The sequence below is a fragment of the Asparagus officinalis genome, chromosome 7 (genome assembly GCF_001876935.1).
Source record: "Asparagus officinalis chromosome 7, Aspof.V1, whole genome shotgun sequence".
In the NCBI taxonomy this organism is placed as follows: Eukaryota; Viridiplantae; Streptophyta; class Magnoliopsida; order Asparagales; family Asparagaceae; genus Asparagus; species Asparagus officinalis.
In genome coordinates, this window is record NC_033800.1 from 40,048,821 (window position 1) to 40,068,710 (window position 19,890).

The 19,890-nt window shown below is 36.5% G+C and overlaps 4 protein-coding genes and 1 long non-coding RNA gene across 6 annotated transcripts; 3 read left to right on the forward strand and 2 right to left on the reverse strand.

The window, feature by feature from the left end:
• Nucleotides 1,755–14,762, reverse strand: LOC109849882. 2 transcript variants are annotated; one of them, XM_020419765.1, is made up of 12 exons: nucleotides 14,478–14,762; nucleotides 13,666–13,817; nucleotides 5,618–5,694; nucleotides 4,072–4,181; nucleotides 3,865–3,981; nucleotides 3,674–3,781; nucleotides 3,406–3,525; nucleotides 3,087–3,325; nucleotides 2,787–2,999; nucleotides 2,606–2,698; nucleotides 2,416–2,514; nucleotides 1,755–2,266 (listed from the first exon to the last, which is right to left on the reverse strand). In XM_020419765.1, exons 4-12 carry the CDS (start codon nucleotides 4,112–4,114, stop codon nucleotides 1,994–1,996), a joined length of 1,305 nt encoding a protein of 434 aa, XP_020275354.1. In that variant the 5' UTR covers nucleotides 4,115–4,181; nucleotides 5,618–5,694; nucleotides 13,666–13,817; nucleotides 14,478–14,762; the 3' UTR covers nucleotides 1,755–1,993. The 2 variants fall into 2 exon arrangements, with proteins under 2 accessions (XP_020275354.1, XP_020275355.1); XM_020419766.1 differs by lacking the exon at nucleotides 5,618–5,694.
• LOC109847005 (luminal-binding protein 1-like) lies at nucleotides 4,737–5,410 on the forward strand. The gene is made up of 3 exons (XM_020416246.1): nucleotides 4,737–4,838; nucleotides 4,921–5,003; nucleotides 5,083–5,410. The coding sequence occupies exons 1-3, from the start codon at nucleotides 4,737–4,739 to the stop codon at nucleotides 5,393–5,395; spliced, it is 498 nt and encodes a 165-aa protein (XP_020271835.1). The 3' UTR covers nucleotides 5,396–5,410.
• On the reverse strand, nucleotides 6,870–10,474 carry LOC109847006. The gene is made up of 3 exons (XM_020416247.1): nucleotides 7,992–10,474; nucleotides 7,759–7,846; nucleotides 6,870–7,673 (listed from the first exon to the last, which is right to left on the reverse strand). Exons 1-3 carry the CDS (start codon nucleotides 10,472–10,474, stop codon nucleotides 6,870–6,872), a joined length of 3,375 nt encoding a protein of 1,124 aa, XP_020271836.1.
• Nucleotides 11,160–18,817, forward strand: LOC109847007 (paired amphipathic helix protein Sin3-like 3). The gene is made up of 5 exons (XM_020416248.1): nucleotides 11,160–11,319; nucleotides 17,770–18,006; nucleotides 18,085–18,224; nucleotides 18,309–18,439; nucleotides 18,543–18,817. The coding sequence occupies exons 1-5, from the start codon at nucleotides 11,224–11,226 to the stop codon at nucleotides 18,815–18,817; spliced, it is 879 nt and encodes a 292-aa protein (XP_020271837.1). The 5' UTR covers nucleotides 11,160–11,223.
• Nucleotides 13,106–13,451, forward strand: LOC109849883. Its single transcript, XR_002249258.1, has 3 exons — nucleotides 13,106–13,126; nucleotides 13,212–13,289; nucleotides 13,371–13,451. It is a non-coding gene; the product is annotated as an uncharacterized LOC109849883 (long non-coding RNA).

Genomic DNA, 19,890 nt, shown 5'->3' on the forward strand with positions numbered 1-19,890 from the left:
ATATATTTTGTAATCTATTCAGAAAAAGGAAGTTTTGTCAAAATTTTTGAGGAGGGGATGAGGAGAAGCAAGACAAGGCTCCAACTCCACACCCAGAATCCTACATCCAACGTGCGGCGAGCAATAAGATGGGATTTTCGCTACTCTCTCTCTCTCTCTTTTTCTGTCTGTGTTCCCCCTTCAATTTTTGCTTTGCTCATCTCCTTCATCCTTCACAATCCAAACCCCGAGAGGCCCAAAAATGGCGAGCTCAATCACTCTCATGACATCCTCCTCCACCTCCAGACTCCTCTCCGAGAAAACTCATCTCCCCATTCCCCTCCCTAAACCCTCCCTCAGCCTCCCTCATCTCCCCAAACCCTAGCTGTCACTTGGTCTATTTTGTTCTTGTGTGTGCTATTGTTTTGGCTATTCGAGGCTTCGAATTCAACCTCTTCGAATTCAACCTCACTCTTCCCGCCATCGCCGTCGAGTTCCTCCTCCTTATGGTCTCCCTCGACAAGATCTACTTCACCCCGCTGGGCAAGTTCATGGACGAGAGGGACGCGACCATCCGAGCTAAGCTTGGGGACGTCAAGGACACGTCGGCGGAGGTGAAGCAGCTGGTCAGTTCGAGTTGACCCGTTTATGACCCGACCCATATAATTCAACCCACACCCATTATAAACGGGTCGGGTCGGGTTATAGTTTACCACCCTTGGCTTTTATCCAGTTATTCGTAGTCCGAGTCCTACAACGAGAAGGAAAAGCGCGACTATGTATACCCCCTCCTCCTGCCTCCCGCTCTCTCATAAACAAAATCGTTTTCTTTTTCTTAATCCTACAACGAGAAGGAAAAGCGTGACTATGTATACCCCCTCCTCCTGCCTCCGCTCTCTCATAAACAAAATCGTTTTATTTTTCTTCTGATCTCTCTTTCTCTTCCAAAAAACTTAGGGTTAGGGTCCGCGAGGAACAAGTTTGTCGTTGAAAGTTGAGATTTCCTCGCCGTAGTGTGTTGGCGAGGAAAAAACTTTGGTCACCATTTCCTCGCGGTAAGGTGGTCAAGAAAAGTTTCTGCGAGGAATAATATAATTTCTCACGAAATCCTTTTTGCGATGAATATATTCTTTTCTCGTTGTTACTCTTTAGCCTCGATATTTTTCCTCACCTAATCTCATGCCTTTTTCATCGCTAAACTACAGTTTCCTCGCCAATGATATGTGAATAATATTTAATTTATATATAATAAAAGTTCTAAAAAAATTATTTTCGTCGTTGTAAGTACCTTTCAACGAGGAAATTGTTCCTCACCAAAGGTAAATCATTAACGAGGAAATTGATTTTCTTCATTATATGTATCTTTTTCTCGTGGAAACAGTTCCTCAGTAAAGGGACTCAAAGACGAGGAAATTTAAATTTGTCGTTGTAGGTTGTACCTCATATTCCTCGCCAAAGAAATTCAATTATGAGAAAATTTACATTTGTCGATATAGGTTATATGGTCTATAGCGAGGAAAATTACTTTTGTCGTTATAGGTTGTATCACTATAGCGAGGAAATATGTTTTGGTCGACGTAAGCAGTATACTCTATAACGAGGAAATATTCTTTTGACGACATAAGTATGTGACCTATTACGAGGAAACATATTTTCGTCACCTTAGGTTGTAGGGTCTATTTTGAGGAAATTTACTTTCATCGACCTAAATTTATAGCGAGAAAACTTATAATGAGGAAATTTTATTTCATCAATAATAATGCTATTACGAGAAAAACACAAAATATAAATAATTATCATCAATTGTCACCACAGTACATCAAAACAATTAAAATAAATAAAGCAAGAAAGGTACTACCATAAGTAACAATACTAGTCTAAAGCAATAACAAATGCAACACGATCAAAGAAACATTTCTCCAAGTTAAGTTCACTAAGAATACTAAGCTGATGGATGTTGCCTGGAAAAATTAGCCATAAACTCCTCAAACTTTTTGGCTTGCTCCTCCAATATTTAGATTACCTCATTTTGCACATCGATCTTCTGTTGTTGAGTTCCTACAAGTTGTTGGGTCTCTTGAAGCTGTTCTTGCAACTCTTTATTCTTTTCAGACATTTCACTCATTGAAGAACGAGAGAACCTTAATGGTGGTGGTCTAGGGCCAAAACCACAGCCCTTAATGTAGCCTGATTTGACTTTGAGAACTTTTGCACAAATTTCCTCATCTGTCATTGTTCGAGTTCCATCAGGTTGAGTGGTATCTGCTCGCATCTTTATCATTTGATCCTATAAGTAAAAAAATATATATCCAGTTCAATCATATGCAACTTCTTAATTACAACCTAATCAATATAATCCTCTTTAGAACAATAATATCAATTTCACCTATATTCTTAAAATATTATAAAAGCATGCATCATTGACACGTTACTTACCCATTTTTCCTTTGCTCCCAAGTCCCATCCTTTTTTTGTACTTCTATACTCTGTTTCAAAACGATCAATTGCACCTTGCATCTCTCCGGTCTGTGTTGCCTATTGCATTCAAACATGTTTTCATTTTTAGCATATATATATGTACACAATTAAGTTACAAATTTATAAGCAAAACTAAAAAGTGTCTTACAATTTGCTCTTGGTGTGACATAAATGATTTTGACCCAGCTTTGTGGTGATATGTCAACTTTGACCTATTAAGAACATTCTTCTCTGAGCGAATCTAAAATTATTAAGACATACAATTAGAAAGAAGTAAATGAAAAAAGAAAAAATGTAATGCGTGGAGAAAAATAAAAAAGATATTGTACCTTAAACTTTTCACTAGAAAAATGAGTGCAAAGAAACTCCCATTCTTCCTGAGTCTTGAAGGCTTCATGTTTGTTTTGAATTGCCTCCTCAATTGTTGAAAACTGCTCAAAATGTTTCTTTAACTTATAACGAAAATTACAATATACGGTCTGACATGTTGTAATTACATATCTCTGGACCCAAGGGAGCGACATATCAAATTCAAATTTATTCTGCACAGGCATAATTTCATGTCAAACTAAATATAACAAATCAAAGCAACCAATATAATGCCTTTAGCAAAACAAATCATCACTAACCTGCATTCTTTTGATCAAGTTCTCCACATCTGCTTTTTCAATCTTCTTCCATTTTTCCACATTCAGTGGGGCGTAGTTTCGAATTGTGTAACCAATTTCATTTGCAAACATCTCAGCATAAGGGCCAGTAGGTCTACCATTTTCTTCAGTCAGAGTCACAGGTATTTTAGAATTCAATTGGGAGAAGACCTTATCTGCATTCACTCCTCTTGTCTTCCCTCGCACCTTTTTGGTTGTACCTTTGACATAATTTTTATTAAGAACATAACACATACGTATATTTAATTCTTAAAATATTTGTATATAATGTTTTGTATACCTGAAGGAGGCTCCTGATTAATATCTGACATCACATTATCATTTCGCTCTTCAACTATGGTGTTTACCACTGGCTGATCATTAACACTTTGTTGCTGAAGACGTGCACTAACTCTAATCCCTGTCATTCGAGTTTGTAGTTTAGGTATACCCTTGTAATTTGCAATTGATGAAAATGAAATTCAATTCAGCTTCTCTACACCTTTTAGAGGAAAATAATTCAATTCTGCTCAATTCAACTGAATTCAGCTCAATTCAACACCACTTACCAGTAGTAGTTCGTTCTGTGGTGACAACAGTACTACTAGAATTCAGTCCATCTGCTACAGAATTTTGGCATTCTTGATTGGAAGTTTGCAGACGAGTACGTTTTGTACCTATTAGCATACACACTTGTTAGATAAGTAAAAACTAACAGTACTTAAATATTCTAGCAGTAAAATGAAGATTGCATATTTACTCGGATTAGAACCAGATCCATTCCCTGTAGAATTCACGTATGGCAGATAACTAGTTGCTGCATAAGAACGTTTCTTTTTCAATAATTCTGCATGTGATTGATTACTTGGTGCATTACCTGTTGTTACATAAACGTTAAATTGATAATAATATTCTAATCAACCAAGTGAATGAATCATGAATTATAAGAGAAATATGCACTACTTACCAGAAGTAGAACTCTGAACGGTAGGCATTTTGTTACGGTGCATCCTTTTTCAGTTGCAAATAAATATTGTATAGTTCTCTGTCACACTTTATACCATTTGCTAACTGGCACTGGAAAATATGGGAATATTACATGTGAAAAAAGTGCCTTCTGGAAAATATGGGAATATTACATTGAGTTTCTTTTTCAGAAGAACAAAACAATTTTCATTTAAAAAATTTTTTTAGTGCAGTTTCATGATCTTTCAACAAACTATAGCAATTTCCCATGGCACACCTACATCACCATTTAGCAAATAAATCATGAAGCCATAATAAAAAGTGTACAGCAGAACACAACAAATAGAGAAAAACATATAAGGAGAACCAAGTGTAAACATCACCACTTCTAGGAACAACCACATTGAAATATTAATGAGAAACAAGCATAACTGCAGCAAGGAGAAGTGTGCTATGTACACGATTTAAAACTCTCACTTAAATTCAACATTTTTTGTCAAAAAGATCCAATTATGAAGTGAATCACTAGTTTACTACTGAGTCATCATTCAAGAATACATATAAATGCACCTAAAGTAAAAACATAATAGAATTTTGGCTCTGATAAACTGTGATAAAAAACTGTAACCTTTATCCTAAGTACTTATGTTTAACAGATTACATAAGATGGTCAAATATAAGTTGATTCCTAGGAACACCGTCATCCCCACCAAGAAATCTCAAGTCTTTACCACTTACCAAGATCAACAGACTACCGTCTCTATTCAGGTATTCAACTTGCCATCAAATACAATTCATTAGCAACGTTCATATTCATCAGCAAATAATGACGTATCGTGTCATGTTCTAGGTTTTCAAAGGTGAGAGGAGTCTAACTAAAGACTGCAGGTTGTTGGGGAAGTTTGATCTGTCTGGAATCCCTCCAGCACCCAGGTTTGTATCCCTAAGTTCAATCTAACTTGAGCTTGAATAGGTTTTATGTGTTAATTCTGATTCACCATAATAAAAACAGGGGCACTCCTCAAATTGAGGTCACCTTTGAGGTCGACGCCAACGGCATCCTCAACGTAAAAGCTGAAGACAAGGGCACAGGAAAATCCGAAAAGATAACCATCACCAATGAAAAGGGCCGCCTGAGTCAAGAAGAGATTGACCGAATGGTTCGCGAGGCAGAGGAGTTCGCCGAAGAGGACAGGAAGATCAAGGAGAAGATTGATGCCCGCAACCAATTGGAGACCTACGTGTACAACATGAAGAACACGATCAGCGACAAGGAGTTGTCCAAAACTTGTTTCATAAGGTTTTGTTTAGGGTTAGCTCAGTAACTGCGAGGAGGGTTTTGAATTTGGCTTTGGATGATGGGGTTTCATGTGTGTTGGCCATCAGGCTGGTTTGTGGTAAGGGGATGAATTGCAGCAAGGGAGGACATTTCCAGTGCAAGAGATATGTTTGCTCCTATTTCATGACTGTATATGATGTGTGTATGAATCATATAATAGGTATGCATAGTAACAAACACAGATGGTCGTAACCTTCAACCTACATACCATGCTTGAGGGGATAATCGGTCAGTTGAAATAAGATCTTGAGCAAGATAGCTTAACTTCATTTCCTCCTTCAAATGCTACCAAGGTAGACAAAAGTTAACTGTTAGGTATGAAATTTTATATCACATAAATAAGAGTAACTAACCGAAGACTCCAGCTGCAGTCGAAAAATTAAAAAACCTATTGTCACAACAAAAAAATAAGTCTTCCAATCTGTTCCCGGTAAATGGGTAAAGGGCACATACAAAGCATTGGTTGAATAGCAAACTTTACAGTTTTTTGTTTGGTGGCAAAAGTATCACTGCCTAATCATACAAGCTAAACGACAGTATAAACCAAGGAATATGTTCGAGTTAGAAAAATCTTGAAAAGAAGAATATAAGAAAAGAGAACATAAGCAGACAAAGTAGAAACAATGAAACTATGTGCTACGAGGAAAAAGGGGAACATGAAGAAAAGTATCAGTTAGCATCATCAACTGGATAGAGGAGATAATGATGATGGTAGTATTCGTGCAACTGTATGTGCACCTCAGCTTCAACTCAGAACCCCATCAATCTACATAATTATTTATTATAAACAGTCCATAAACCATGTTCCAAGTATTAGCAAGGAATCTGCTCAAATAACTTATGCTTCCCAAGGAAACCATAAGAAAACGGGATGCTTCTGATGCAGAGGCAGACATCTCATCAGGCATTCCACTTTCTCATGCATTACCTTAGAACTTGAAATCCTACAACCATCCTAAGTACAATAATTTATGAAGCATGTCTATTGTTCCACAAAATTTATGTCATTAAATCTCTACGAATTAATTTCGCATTTAAAAATAAAACATTCCTCCAAGATGTTTGAAATGCACAAGCTCCATGGTTTCCTACACAAGTTGGTAGAGAAGGTCTTGAATGTCACAGCAAACAAATTTAAATAGAACTAGAGCATTAATTAAAGGTTTCAGCCAACACAACCAAAGTTGAGGAAGCTTCAATGATTAAAGGTTTTCATCCAAGGGTCCGGATTAGCTGGTTATGAGTGTGACGTTGCTGAGGGAAGCAGATAGATACAAAGATTTGAGACTTATAAAGAGAACTTCAACATAATTAAGGAGTGCAAGAAGACAGGTGAGGCCAATATTCACCTATATGTGATGGAAAATATAACAGTAAAATTATAGCTACATTTACCAAATTATGTCAAACTAAAACATCCCGCACAAATCAAAAAAAGAACATTAAAATTATGATATAAACTAATCATTATCCTCATCATCACTTGAAATGATTGGTTCTTCATCACCATCTTCCGGACCATCTTCTTCTTCAGTATCATCATTTATCAAATTATCTTCACTACCATCATTCATCCAATCATCGTTCACAACCTCTGAAGCAACAATTTCTGGGTCAATATCATTAAGATGCAATTCTGGAGTTTCAAGGCCCTCTTCTTGAACGAACCAGTGAACATCATTAAACTCGTCTTGTTGATAAGCATCATTTGTCACAGGATCTACATCATCCTCAACTATCACTCCACTTGTATCCTCGACCTCCGGAACATCCCACACGTTTCTCAATTGCACCTTTTGTACAACTTTCCAGGGTGAACCCAACTTACAGTCATCGAGATAAAACACTTGTTGGGCTTCCATAGCAAGTATGAATGGTTCATCATCATACCACGTAGAGCTTGTATTAATGCTAGTAAGATTATAATCATACCGTATCATTCTTCTCCTTTCGTCTCTACTTGATTCGTCGGTGTTGAACCATTTACACTTGAATAAGAAAACTTGATTCATATCTAAGTACGTTAACTTCACAATACTTAGCAAAACACCATAATAATCATGACTTCCGCCAATAAAAACTCCAGGGACATACACCCCACTATTTTGAGTTGTCCGATGATCATCAAGATCTTTTGTATGATATCTAACTCCATCCACGATACAACCAGTGTACGTATGAACACGTAAATCTGGTTTACATGCTAGACAATAAAGCTTCTCATCAGTTGCATCCATCAATCCATTTTCTCTCTTTTTAATCATCTACGAATAACAATTGAAACAAGAAAGTTAGCATAGTGGTCATATACAATAACTAACTACTCTTTAAAATTGTGTATGAACTTACTTTTTTTTCAAACCAATCAGGGAACTCATTTTCTTGTCTTTCATACAACTTATGGTTACTTGTTTGCCTTAACTCATCCTCATGTTCCCTACAGGTACAAATTAGATAATTCAATCTCTAATCTGAATTAAAAAAATTGAACTCAATACACACAAATGCAAAAAAGACACTTACTTGAGATAAGGTTTCACCTCGTCACAGTTGTATAGTACATACCAATGAGCTTTATTCACTTCCTTCCGGTCCAATAGTATATATTTTTTCCACAGAATGGACGAACTTTCTGAGAGAAAATCGATAAACCATCTACTACTTGGTCATCTTCTACATCGACATTTCGTTCTGCCCGATTGATACGGGTTTCAATCTCACGAAAATACATAGAACAAAATGTCACTGCTTCATTGACAATATATGCTTCTGCAATAGAACCTTCAGGTCGAGCTTTATTTGTAACATACTTTTTATATGTTCCTAAATTTCTCTCAATAGGATACATCCACCGATAGGTAACTGGACCACCAAGCAAAGCTTCACGAGGTAAATGGACTGCCAAGTGAACCATTACATCAAAAAAAGCCGGTGGAAAAATTCTCTCTAATTTGCACAATATTATAACAATCTCCTTCTCCATTCTTTCCAAGTCTGACACCTTTAAAGTTTTTGCACATATCTGTTGGAAAAAAATGGCCAGCTCAACAATTGCAGTGCACACATCCTTGTCCAAATATGAACGAATACCAACTGGGAGGAGGCGTTGAAGTAAAACATGGCAATCATGACTTTTTAAATTATGTATCTTCCCATCGACAATGTTCACATTTTTACAAATATTGGCAGCATACCCATCAGGAAATTTGACAACTTTGAGGAACTTACAAAACAGCCTACGGTATTCCAATTTCAAAACATATCTAGCATGAGGCTTCTTCAATTTATTCCCTTGACGTGTGAGATGCAATTCTTTTCTTATCTTCCTATCTGCCAAGTCCAAACGAGCCTTGTTGGTGCCTTTTGTTTTCCCATCTATATTCAACAAAGTACCAATGACACTATCACATATATTTTTTTCAACATGCATCACATCAATATTATGTCTCAACCTGAGCTTGGACCAATACTCTAACTCAAAAAGAATACTCTTTCTAGTCCAGTTTAGCTCATGAGGCTCACGGTGTCGCTTTAAATCAGGATTGTCAGGATGTTTTCTAGGCCTAGCTTTATAAACACGATCTAATTGCCGCAATATGTCATCCCCAGAAAATAATCTAGGAGGAGGACGATCTTCAACTAAACCGTTAAAATATTTACTCCTTCTCCACTCATGATCCTCAGGCAAATTTCGTCGAGCTCCCATAAAACATAATTTTCCTCTCAACCCCTCAGAAGTTACATCTTCGTTACAAACAGGACATGCTTTGTACCCTTTTGTGCTCCACCCAGATAAATTTCCGTAAGCAGGAAAATCATTTATAGTCCACAATACACATGCCCGCAAATTAAAATTTCTCCCAACAGAGGCATCAAAAGTTTCAACTCCAATATCCCACAATTCTTTTAATTCGTCTATTAATGGACGAAGATACACATCAATGTCTTTCCCAGGTGCTCGAGGACCAGGTATGAGTAATGACATCATTGAATACACTCCTTTCATGCATTTCCAAGGAGGCAGATTGTACGGCACTAGCATAACTGGCCACATACTATAACTAGTGCTCATGTTTCCAAATGGATTAAAACCATCTGTAGCAAGCCCCAACCTCACATTTCGATAATCTGCAGCAAAATCAGGATACTCTTGATCAAAGTGTTTCCACTCGGTAGAATCAGCTGGATGTCGTAGGAAACCCTCTTCATTTTGTCTTCTTTTTTTATGCCATTTCATTTCAGTCGCGGTATGTCTCGACATATACAACCTCCGAAGTCTCGGCTTCAATGGAAAATAACACAAGACTTTTTGTGGAACTTTCTTGCGTTTGCCATCACAAGACTTGTATCTCGGCTCCTTGCACACTGGACATTCATCCAGTTTCTTATTCTCTTTCCCATAAAACAGTGCACAGTCATACTTGCATGCATGTATGGATTCATACCCCAAGCCCAATTCTAGCAACATATTTTTGGCTTCATAGTTCGATGTTGGTATGGATGCACCTTTTGGATACGAGTCATTTAACAATTTCAGTAGATTTTTAAAACTTTTATTGCTCCAACGACCATCTATCTTGATCTGCATTAATTTTATAATAAAAGATAATGCAGAGAACTTTGTACAACCCGGGTACAGTTCTCGTTGAGCTTCATTAAACAAATAATCATATTTGTTAACATAAATATCGTTCTCATCATCTGTCTCCATACTTATAGCCCCTTGGACATCATTTAACATGTCCAACATCGCAGCATTATCATCATCATCATCATCGCTGTCACTTTCAAAATCCTCATACATTTGGTCGTCTGCGACATCAACAAAATCTTCCCCATGCTCAGTCCATGTCGTGTAATGTTGTGCAAACCCATTTACAAGTATATGTCTGCGTATCTCGGGTAGAGAAAGACACGGCAAGGCATTTTGACATTTAACACAGGGGCAACGCGTCTTATTTTCATGATCTAGGTGTTGTTTCGCAGCATCCAGAAATGTTTGTAAACCATTGGTGAAGTCAGGGTTGTGAAACCTATCTCTAACAAACATCCAACTTCTGTCCATCATGTACCTATAATAAAAAACAAGGGGTTCCCCATTGAGAAACAGTATGACCAATCATAAAAAAGATACATAACCAACACTTGTACCTATGATCTAACTTACATGTGGTTAATCGATAATTATAATATTTTTTTTTGTTAATTAAGTGATAAAAATGAGATATTAACGTTGATTATTGATTTATTGAGGTACACTTCAACAGCCATAGACAAAATCAAGCATAAAAGAACAAAAACAAAAGGAAAACAAAAGTTAAAACAAGTAACCAGATGCTATGGAAAAAAAAAGGAAAACAAAAGTCGAAATCAGCTAAGTATATGTCAAACTAAAACATCCCGCACAAATCAAAAAAATAACAGTAAAATTATGATATAAACTAATCACTATCATCATCATCACTTGAAATGAAGAATTTGAGGAGGAACTAAGATGTAAAAAGGAAGTCCATTGTTGTCTTAGGGGATTTTGCGATGGCTTTCAAGGGGACGCTTCAATTTCTGGTTGCGATGGGGGATCGATTCAAGCGTGAGAGGGCAAGATACAATGAGTTCTTCCAAATTTTCATGGATTTTAAGGATGTTGACAAAAGGTTAGTTAATCTTTAGTTACCTTCTTTTCACTATCTTTTTATGCGTTTTTAAAAAATGTCTTTTCTGTTCGTTGGGGTCTGATTATGTTCGATTGGTTTCAGAGTTGATGGAGATGAGATTATTCGAAGAGCAGAGGAATTATTCGATGGAGATGAGATTATGATGATGGGTTTTTACAACTTGATGCTCGATACCAGGAGAAAAAGTAGGAAGCTGGATGATTTGGGAAAGGTTTTCAATCGTGTCCTAGAAATGGTAAAATTCAACTCTTTTCTCCGGGCTTTATTACTCATATTTCCATTGCCTAATCACTGTCATGCGACCTGTACGCACGCAGATCATAGAATCTGTGGTTTATTTGTGCAAGTCTGATGGTAGATTCTTTTATTATGCAATAAACCCTAGACGTCCAAAGGTTCTGATCACTTCCCGAAATTATAGTTTAGTCACTTCGATTTAAGATTAGATCCTCTCCCATTTGTAAAACAATCAAGATTTCATTATAGGCTAGATACTTACCATCATTCAAGGATCCAAGACTGCTTGCAGGAGTGAGGAGGAAAAAAAGGATGAAGAATTTGAGTTATTTTCTTAAGAATTGATGAAAAAGGAAGTCCATCATTCAAACTGCACTAAGTGTATGTTTGTTTCATTATCCTTCATTTCTAATTGGTACTCTCCAGGAACAGTGAGAATCTACAAATAGCTCAATTACCTGTAACCCAATATACAGAGGCGTGGCTGACAATTTGGGGGCCCGATTATGAAATTTCAATCGGGGCCTCTTAATCAATCTTCAGACCTAATTCAAACGGATTATTGTCATATTGTTCTTTAGAATTTAACGTTAATGACCTGTGCTTTGTCTAAATTTCTGTGAAGGCTCTAGGATCTACCTACCCAGTAGATTTCACAGGAGTCATACATTTGCATAGGTAAATCCTTAAGGTGTGCTGCTATTGGGGCCCAACAGCTATAGTGCTTTGAATTTGTTAAGGCTTTAGAAAGCCAACCTCTAAAAAAGGAGAGGCACGAGCAATCCTCGGAACTCTTCAATTTGCGAACTCTAATGGCTGGCGGAGAACCAAGTTAGAAAGCAACTTCTTCAGTCTAGATTTTTATATTTGTATCAGTACAGCTTATCAGACAATCAAGTACTAGATGTGCAGTGTGCACATAGACTACAATTTGCTTTCACATAGAAATGTACTTTTCTATTAGATCTTCATGAGGCTCCATAATGTATATGATATTTTGATATTCTTGTCTGTGAGACAATATAATTGAGTCCCTTCAAAAGGAAACTATTTTAATTCAGGGGGTGTTGTAGATAGCCCACCTGAACTTTCTTAATTCAACTTAACCTCCTGAAATATAACTATGTCTCACACACTGATCTTTACTTTTTTCTCAATGACCCTTGATGTCGTTAACCCAAATGTGAAATGGCTCAAATACCCTTTGGGAAAAAACCAATTTTTAATTTTAGTTAAAAAACCCGGGCATTGAGAAAACACCCTGATTAATATTTGGGTAAAAGAGCGGGAGGGTTTTTTTAAACAAAAAATGAAAAAGGATAAAGGGTAATTTTTTTATGACTGAGGGCTATTTTGGTCTTTTTAGTCATGTGGTTGTCGCATGGTACTCTAAGACTTAATAACAGTGCTAACTTACTTTTGGGGGTTTAAGTAAGAAAAATTCATGGTGGTTATTTCAAACTGAAGAAGTTCAGGGAGATTTAGAGATTATCTACGGAACCCTTAAAATTGAGATGGATTAAGTCGAATTAAAATAGTTGACGAGGTTTTCTAAAATAACTCATTTTTACTTTTCTGTTTGAAAAATGTCATATCATGAGTTATGTTCCATCTAGACATATTTTGCATTTTAAATACACTCAACAATGGTTTGGCGAATCTTTTATTTATCTGTTTAACTATTGGTTTGTATCTCACTTAAGTCCTACAACACTTTATCGGCTGTGTTTATTTTGCAGGTAAGGGTTGGGGGTCTGATTGTGATGGATAATGTCCTATGGCACGGAAAAGTTGCTGATCCTCAAGTATGCCATTCTATGTATCTTGATAATGTGGTTCAGTTACTACTTCAGAAAACTGTTATTTATGTTAAGCCAGTATTTTATGCAGGTGACTGATCGAAAGACCATCAGCATTAGAAACTTCAATAAGAAACTTCTTGAGGATAAGCGAGTTAATATCAGTATGGTAGGTTTCCTTGTAGCATATTTTGGCCTTTTTTCACTTGTAATTGTTTTGAAGCAAAAATAAACAATTGGAAACTCATAGGTACCAATTGGGGACGGCATGACAATATGTCGCAAAGTATTACACGGTTCTTCAAGATCCTGACGCTAATAACAGGCTATCAGTCTATCAGTAGGCCAATAATCACAAACAATGGCCCAATACTTCAGTTTTTGACTAGATCCCAGGCTGGATGTAGTGTACAGAAATGCGATCGATGATCAGGCAGGTAAAGAACTGTGAGAAGTTTTTCAATCTACATAATTACTAACCAATTCACAATTTCATAAATAAACAAATAAATAAAGGAAACCCCTTAGAAGTTAGAAAAGTATACCTAACGGCGTTAGGGCGACTGCGGAGTTCAGGGGGTAGCTTGCGATCGTGACGGCGTCGACGACGAAAGCGAGGCGGTGGCCTTGCTGCCGCTGCTACTGCTTGAGATGGAACAAGAGATTTCTTTTTGGTTCCCTTGATTGAATCAAAGATCTGTTAATAGTTTCATAAATTAGATGCATAGCATAGAATTCACCCAAAATCAAACCCACAACTCGTCCCCACAAGCTTCAAGATAATTGACATTGACGAATCACAATGCGTTAAAATAACTCAAGTTTTTCAAAATTAGTTTCCAAATGCAATGGATTAAGGATTTCTTCTAACAGTTAGCAAAACTATAACAAAATCCGAATGTAAAAACCACAAAACTATTATAAATTCTTGTTACAATGCGATTTCTCGTCTAAATCAAATATTTGCTACTAACTTCATAAACAGATTCACTTAATAAAAATCGTCCAAAATAACTCAAAAATCCCTATTCAACTAGACAGTACAAATGTAATCCAAAGGTCAAAATTACAGCACTATCAATTACAAAGTAAATCCAAGAAAATGGTATGAAACATTTATTAACGAAAACCAAATCGGATCCAAACCTCTGTCCAAGAAAATGATATCAAAATCACAACACTATCAATTACTAAAACCTCTATTATAAAAAAAATCTTATTTTAAGTGATATGATTACTAATAAATACCTAGATTTCAAGCCACCGCATTTATTAACGAAAACCTAATCGGATCCAAACGAGACTCGACGGCGGATCCTGGATCCATGCCCGATACCAGAGGTTCCGGTGGACTTACCACACGTGATCTGCTGCTCCGCCGGCGAAACTATGATGTGGCGATGTCGGTTGGGTCTATCGGTACTCTCCTCCATCGCTTTCTCGAATTCAATGAGATCCGCGCCCAAATCTATGAGTAAGGTGAGCACTGACGACGGTTTAACGGAATGGCGACGGGGGCGAACGGCGGAGTTCGACTCGGAGCGCGCTTCTGCCTGCCGCCGCTTCGAAGAGAAAGAAGAAGAAGGAGGGCTCAGCGACGGGAGCTTTGGGGTTATTAATTTTGATCGATGGGAGATTTGGGGTTATTAATTTTGATATTGGACCGCTCTTTTATTTGAGTACCCGCTACTTGTTAGTTAAATTCCCACTAAAATTTTCCCCAATGAATAATGAGTATATTATTAATTCCTTACTGATTAGTTTTTTAACAAGGAAATGATTTCTCACAGAATAAAATATTAGATTATTTGTGACCACAATGCACAGAATTGATAGCGGGTTCAAATCTCCCAAAACTCACAGTTACTTTATTGTATACAAAATAAAAAACAAAGGTTTTTTCTATATTAATTAGATGCACAGAATTGATAGCGGATTGGAGATTTTTACAAGTCAAGATAATAATAAGGTTTAAAATACAAAATAAAAAACAAAGGTTTTTTCTATATTAATTAGATGCACAGAAGTGATAGCGGATTGGGGATTTTTACAAGTCAAGATAATAATAAGGTTTAAAATACCTAGATATCAGAAAGGGGGAGAGAAGCAACCACGATCTGGAAAGCGGCAGTCTTGAGGTGTGATCGGACAGACGCCCAAAGATCTGGAAATTGACGGTCTTGAGGCGTGATCGGAGATCAATTAAGACTTTCAGAGCGGAGCTTTGTTAGGTCGTGCGGAGGATCAGGGCTTTGTTGCGAGCGAGATCAATTAAGACTTTCAGAGCGGAGCTTTGTTAGGTCGTGCGGAGGATCAGGGCTTTGTTGCGAGCGTCCGGAGTTTTTTGGGCCGATCGTGCGGAGGGGATGAGGATGAGGTGAGAGCGGAGGGGTTTAATCAAAGGGAGAGCAGAGGTGATGAGGATGAGTTGATCAAAGCGGAGGGGTTTAATCGAGAGGGATAGCAGAGGTTAGAAGAGAAAGAAATTACCGCCTTCTTAATTTGTTTCCCGGTTTTATTTGGTCCCGTAAATTTGGTTTCCCAGCTTAATTTTAATAAAAATATTTATTTTTTCTTTTAATTTAATTAAGATATAATTAAATATCATTTAGCAACCAACTTTTTTTTAGTACCCGCCTACATTATTCATTCGCAAAACCGGCTCTTTTCTTTGAGTACCCGCCTACTTTTTACCCAAATTTAAACTAAAATTTTAGCCAACGAATAATGAGGATATTATTATTTTCTCGCTGATTGGTTTTTTTAACAAGGAAATGACTTCTCATAAAACAAAATTTTTTAGCGAGGAAGCCTTAAATTTGTCGCCATTGAATTTGGCGGGTTTTGCACATTTTTTCGCCAAACTAATAATGAAGAAACTATTATTTCCTCACAAATTGATTCTTTTAATGAGGAAAGGGTTCCTCGTAAAACAAAAAAATTAGTGAGGAAACCTTCAATTTGTTGTTAATAAATTTGGCGGGTGTTGCACGTTTTTCCGCCAAATTAATATTGAGGAAACTATAATTTCCTCGCTACTATTTTTTTTTTACGACAAAATGGTTCCTCGTAAAATAAAAACTTTTAGCGAGTAAACCTTAAATTTGTTGCTATTAAAATTGATGGGTTTTGCACAATTTTCCGTCAAACTAATAATGAGGAAACTATTATTTCATCGCTAATTGGTTTTTAAACGAGGAAACAGTTCCTCATAAAACAAAAATTTTAGCGAGGAAACCTTTAATCGCTAATTGGTTTTTAAACGAGGAAACAGTTCCTCATAAAACAAAAATTTTAGCGAGGAAACCTTTAATTTGTCGTCAATGAATTTGGCGGGTGTTGCAAATTTTTCCGCCAAATTAATAGTGACAAAACTATAATATCCTCACTAATAGGTTCTTTTTAACGCGGAAACGGTTCCTCGTAAAAACAAAAAACTTTTAGCGAGGAAGTCTTAAATTTGTCACCATTGAAATTAGCGGGTTTTTTCTTTCCCGCCAAACTAATAATGAGGAAACTATTATTTCCTCGCTAATTAATACTTTGATGAGGAAACTTTTCCTCACAGATTATGGATCTTCAGCGAGGAAATCATACTTTGTCGCTGCTACATTTGGCGGGTTTTCCTCTATCTTTCGCCAAAAGAACAGCGATGAAATTATTATTTCCTCGTTAAATGTGCATTTCGCGATGAAAAAGTTCATCACCAAAATCTCATATTTCCTCGTCAATAAAATAACTAGTTAGGAGACCAAATCATGATCATCTTTAATGAGGAACTAAAATTTTCATCGCAGAAAGTGGTCTGCTGTGAGGAAAATATATTCCTCGTAGAAGACCTACTGATATTTACCGAGGAAACAATATTTTCCTCGTCGAAAGTGATATTTGTTGAGGAAAATAATTTTCTCGAAAAAAAATTTGTCGCTAAAAGACATGTCTGTTGTAGTGTACCTCTATGATTTTGATGAACCTGGATACAATTGCTTAGAGCAATTATTAGACAATTATGTATGGCATCATAATTTGTTTGGCTTCTGCTTCAATGTACTTGATTTTGCGTGGATGTCAGGAGATACCAACGATCTGCAGTTTGAAAACTAGTGAAAGTTGATGTGATATCCTGAGTTTTGCTAAGTTTGGCACTAGAAATATGAGTCTATGGTATAGGGTTTTAATAGAATCCTGTTTAAAATGTGATGAAAAACACTATAGTATTAACACATGCGCGGTGGATGTGTTACAAGATGAAAAGGTCATCAATTACGATTTATTTGGGATAGTAATTCCTTTAAGAAGATGCTTTTAATATTTATTAATCAGGCTATATCGCTATCTTCAGACTGTGGCCTATCCTTTATAAAATTCTGATTCCTCTGTAAGTTGGTAGTGGTGATATGAGTTTCCATGGTAATGTTCTTGCATTGTGCTGTTTTGGATCTCGTTTTGTTTCTATGATATTCTTTTAACACACTATTACCATTAAAATATGTTCAAAGGGTGTGTGTTACGTACTAGATGGAATATCAGGGGTTGAAGTGTACATGTGATACTAATTATTTTATGAAATTTGGTATTGTCATTGAGTTATTTTTGCAACATTATATTTATTGATTGCAGCCTAACTAACAATATTCTTTTGTCCGTAGATGCATCAAAATCAGAATTGCAACCCTGAACGAAACATAACGCAAGAAAATCAGGACTCTCAAGCTGAAATTGACAAATCCAACATGACTGGCCTATATAAAAGTAAAGTACGCTCAGATAAGAAAAGAAAGCGAAATAACAGTAAGGACTCAGCCTCCACTCCAATGGATAACACTTCTCGAAAGTGCGGTTCCTCATCGAACAAAGAAACCCCGAGTTACAAGCTTCTGCGTGAGGTGATTTTCTGAATTTCTTGTTTAATTGTATTTGCAACTGTCTAGCCTGGGCTAACTGTTTGTTCTCTATAATGGCAGCCCACATCACTTCGTTCTAGCAACTCACCAGAGTTGAATGAACTGAATGGTTCTTGTTATTTAGCCGTTAAATGCAACATAAATACTATTCGGAAGATAAACGAATATGAGCAAACATTATTTGAATGCGAAGATGACATGTATGTATGCAACTCCTAACTATTGAAATGTTTCCTTCTATGTTGTGCATATGTGTGCTAAACCACTTACTGAACTTCATTCAGGTTTGAGCTTGATATGCTGGTGGAGAGAGTAAAAGCAACTACTAGAAAACTAGAGGAGGAAATAGAAAAGAATCCTGATGGACAAAACTTTATCAAACCGATAAAGCTAGAATCGACAACAAACTTTAACTGTAAGTATGACTGACATTGAATTACTAATACCAAATGAGTATACCTTTTGGTCTTTGATTTACATGTGGATCTCAACTATGTATTTCTTTTTCTTTTCAACAGCATCCAACTTGTGTTGTTTGTTGAACTTTTACAATTGTGGTGTCGCTAAAATCATAGATTCGATAAGGGAGGACCCCGCCACAGAATTACAGAGAATAAATGAAGATATGAAGCACTGGGCTGAGGTATTGTTGGAGCAGCGTGAAGGAGTGCGCAAAATTTGCAAGGATGTTTTTTCCGAGAACTATCCTAAAATGTATAACCGTGGCCGAGTTAGCTTGAAGCATCGAAGTTCAGATATCTCGAGCAGGAAGTCCAGACTGCTGCCATTCTGATGTGGATAAGTAATCCTCTTCTGTTTGGATATTGAGTTATATATGTGAATTTACACACTTAGTTTAGGTACGAAGTTTTCAAGAAGTGCATTTTGTTTTTGCTGGTCATACCCTTAAGCGTATAAGGTAGCCAATCTTATTTTCTGGAAGTGCCCTCACTGAATTGTAGCATAATATAGTGAAGAATTATGACAATGAATATAATATGGAACGCTATCCAATATTACATATACACCTGGACATATATGTTAATATGTCTCATCCCATTTTGGCTAACTGACATTGTTAAGAGATCAAAATGACTTGCATATTTAAACCAATAAATGTTATCATCAAGGAAAAAAAATTAGATACGTATAAACATAAGGTTTTGTTACTTGACTAAAATTTGAAAGCTACAAAAGAATATTTTTAGATCACAACTAATGTTTTGCCCAAAGGCTGAATTAGGAAAAATAGGGAGATCACTGAACAGATATATAAGAGATGAGTAGTCTCCTAAATTCTATACAATTGCAAACCAACCATTCATGCAAATTTTTTAATAGGCTGCTTCATCTTCTCATCTGCAGTGGAGCTCAATCGGTTGATGCATGAGGATGAACCAAGTCTTCTATGTTAGAGAATGCACTACTTCCAGCAATAATGTTATGATCAATTGTTTGCCTAAATTCTTCAATTCAAGTGTTAAAACTTTTAGTCAGTGTTTCTATGTGACCAAAGAAACTTATTCTTATTTACTACTTGTCTGTTTCAGTGCTAATGTTGGTTCTTCTGTGTATTGAACTTCTTCAAGCCTTCGCTTTTCCTCTATCTTCTAGCGGTATAACTCGAGTGCCTGTAGCCAAAATCGGCTTAGAACACATTATTTATTCTAGCTAAATCAAACGAGAAATTGAATTGGAAATTTGAGGATTTGATAACAAAGAAGATGTGGGTTTATGAACGATTACTTGTAAAACTCGAGCGAAGGTCTTAGTTCTTTCTGAGAAAACAAATTAACAAAACTAGTTTGTCACCGTGCACCGTCCAAGATGTGGTTTGGGAAAGAAAGAAGATGACATGGTGAAGAT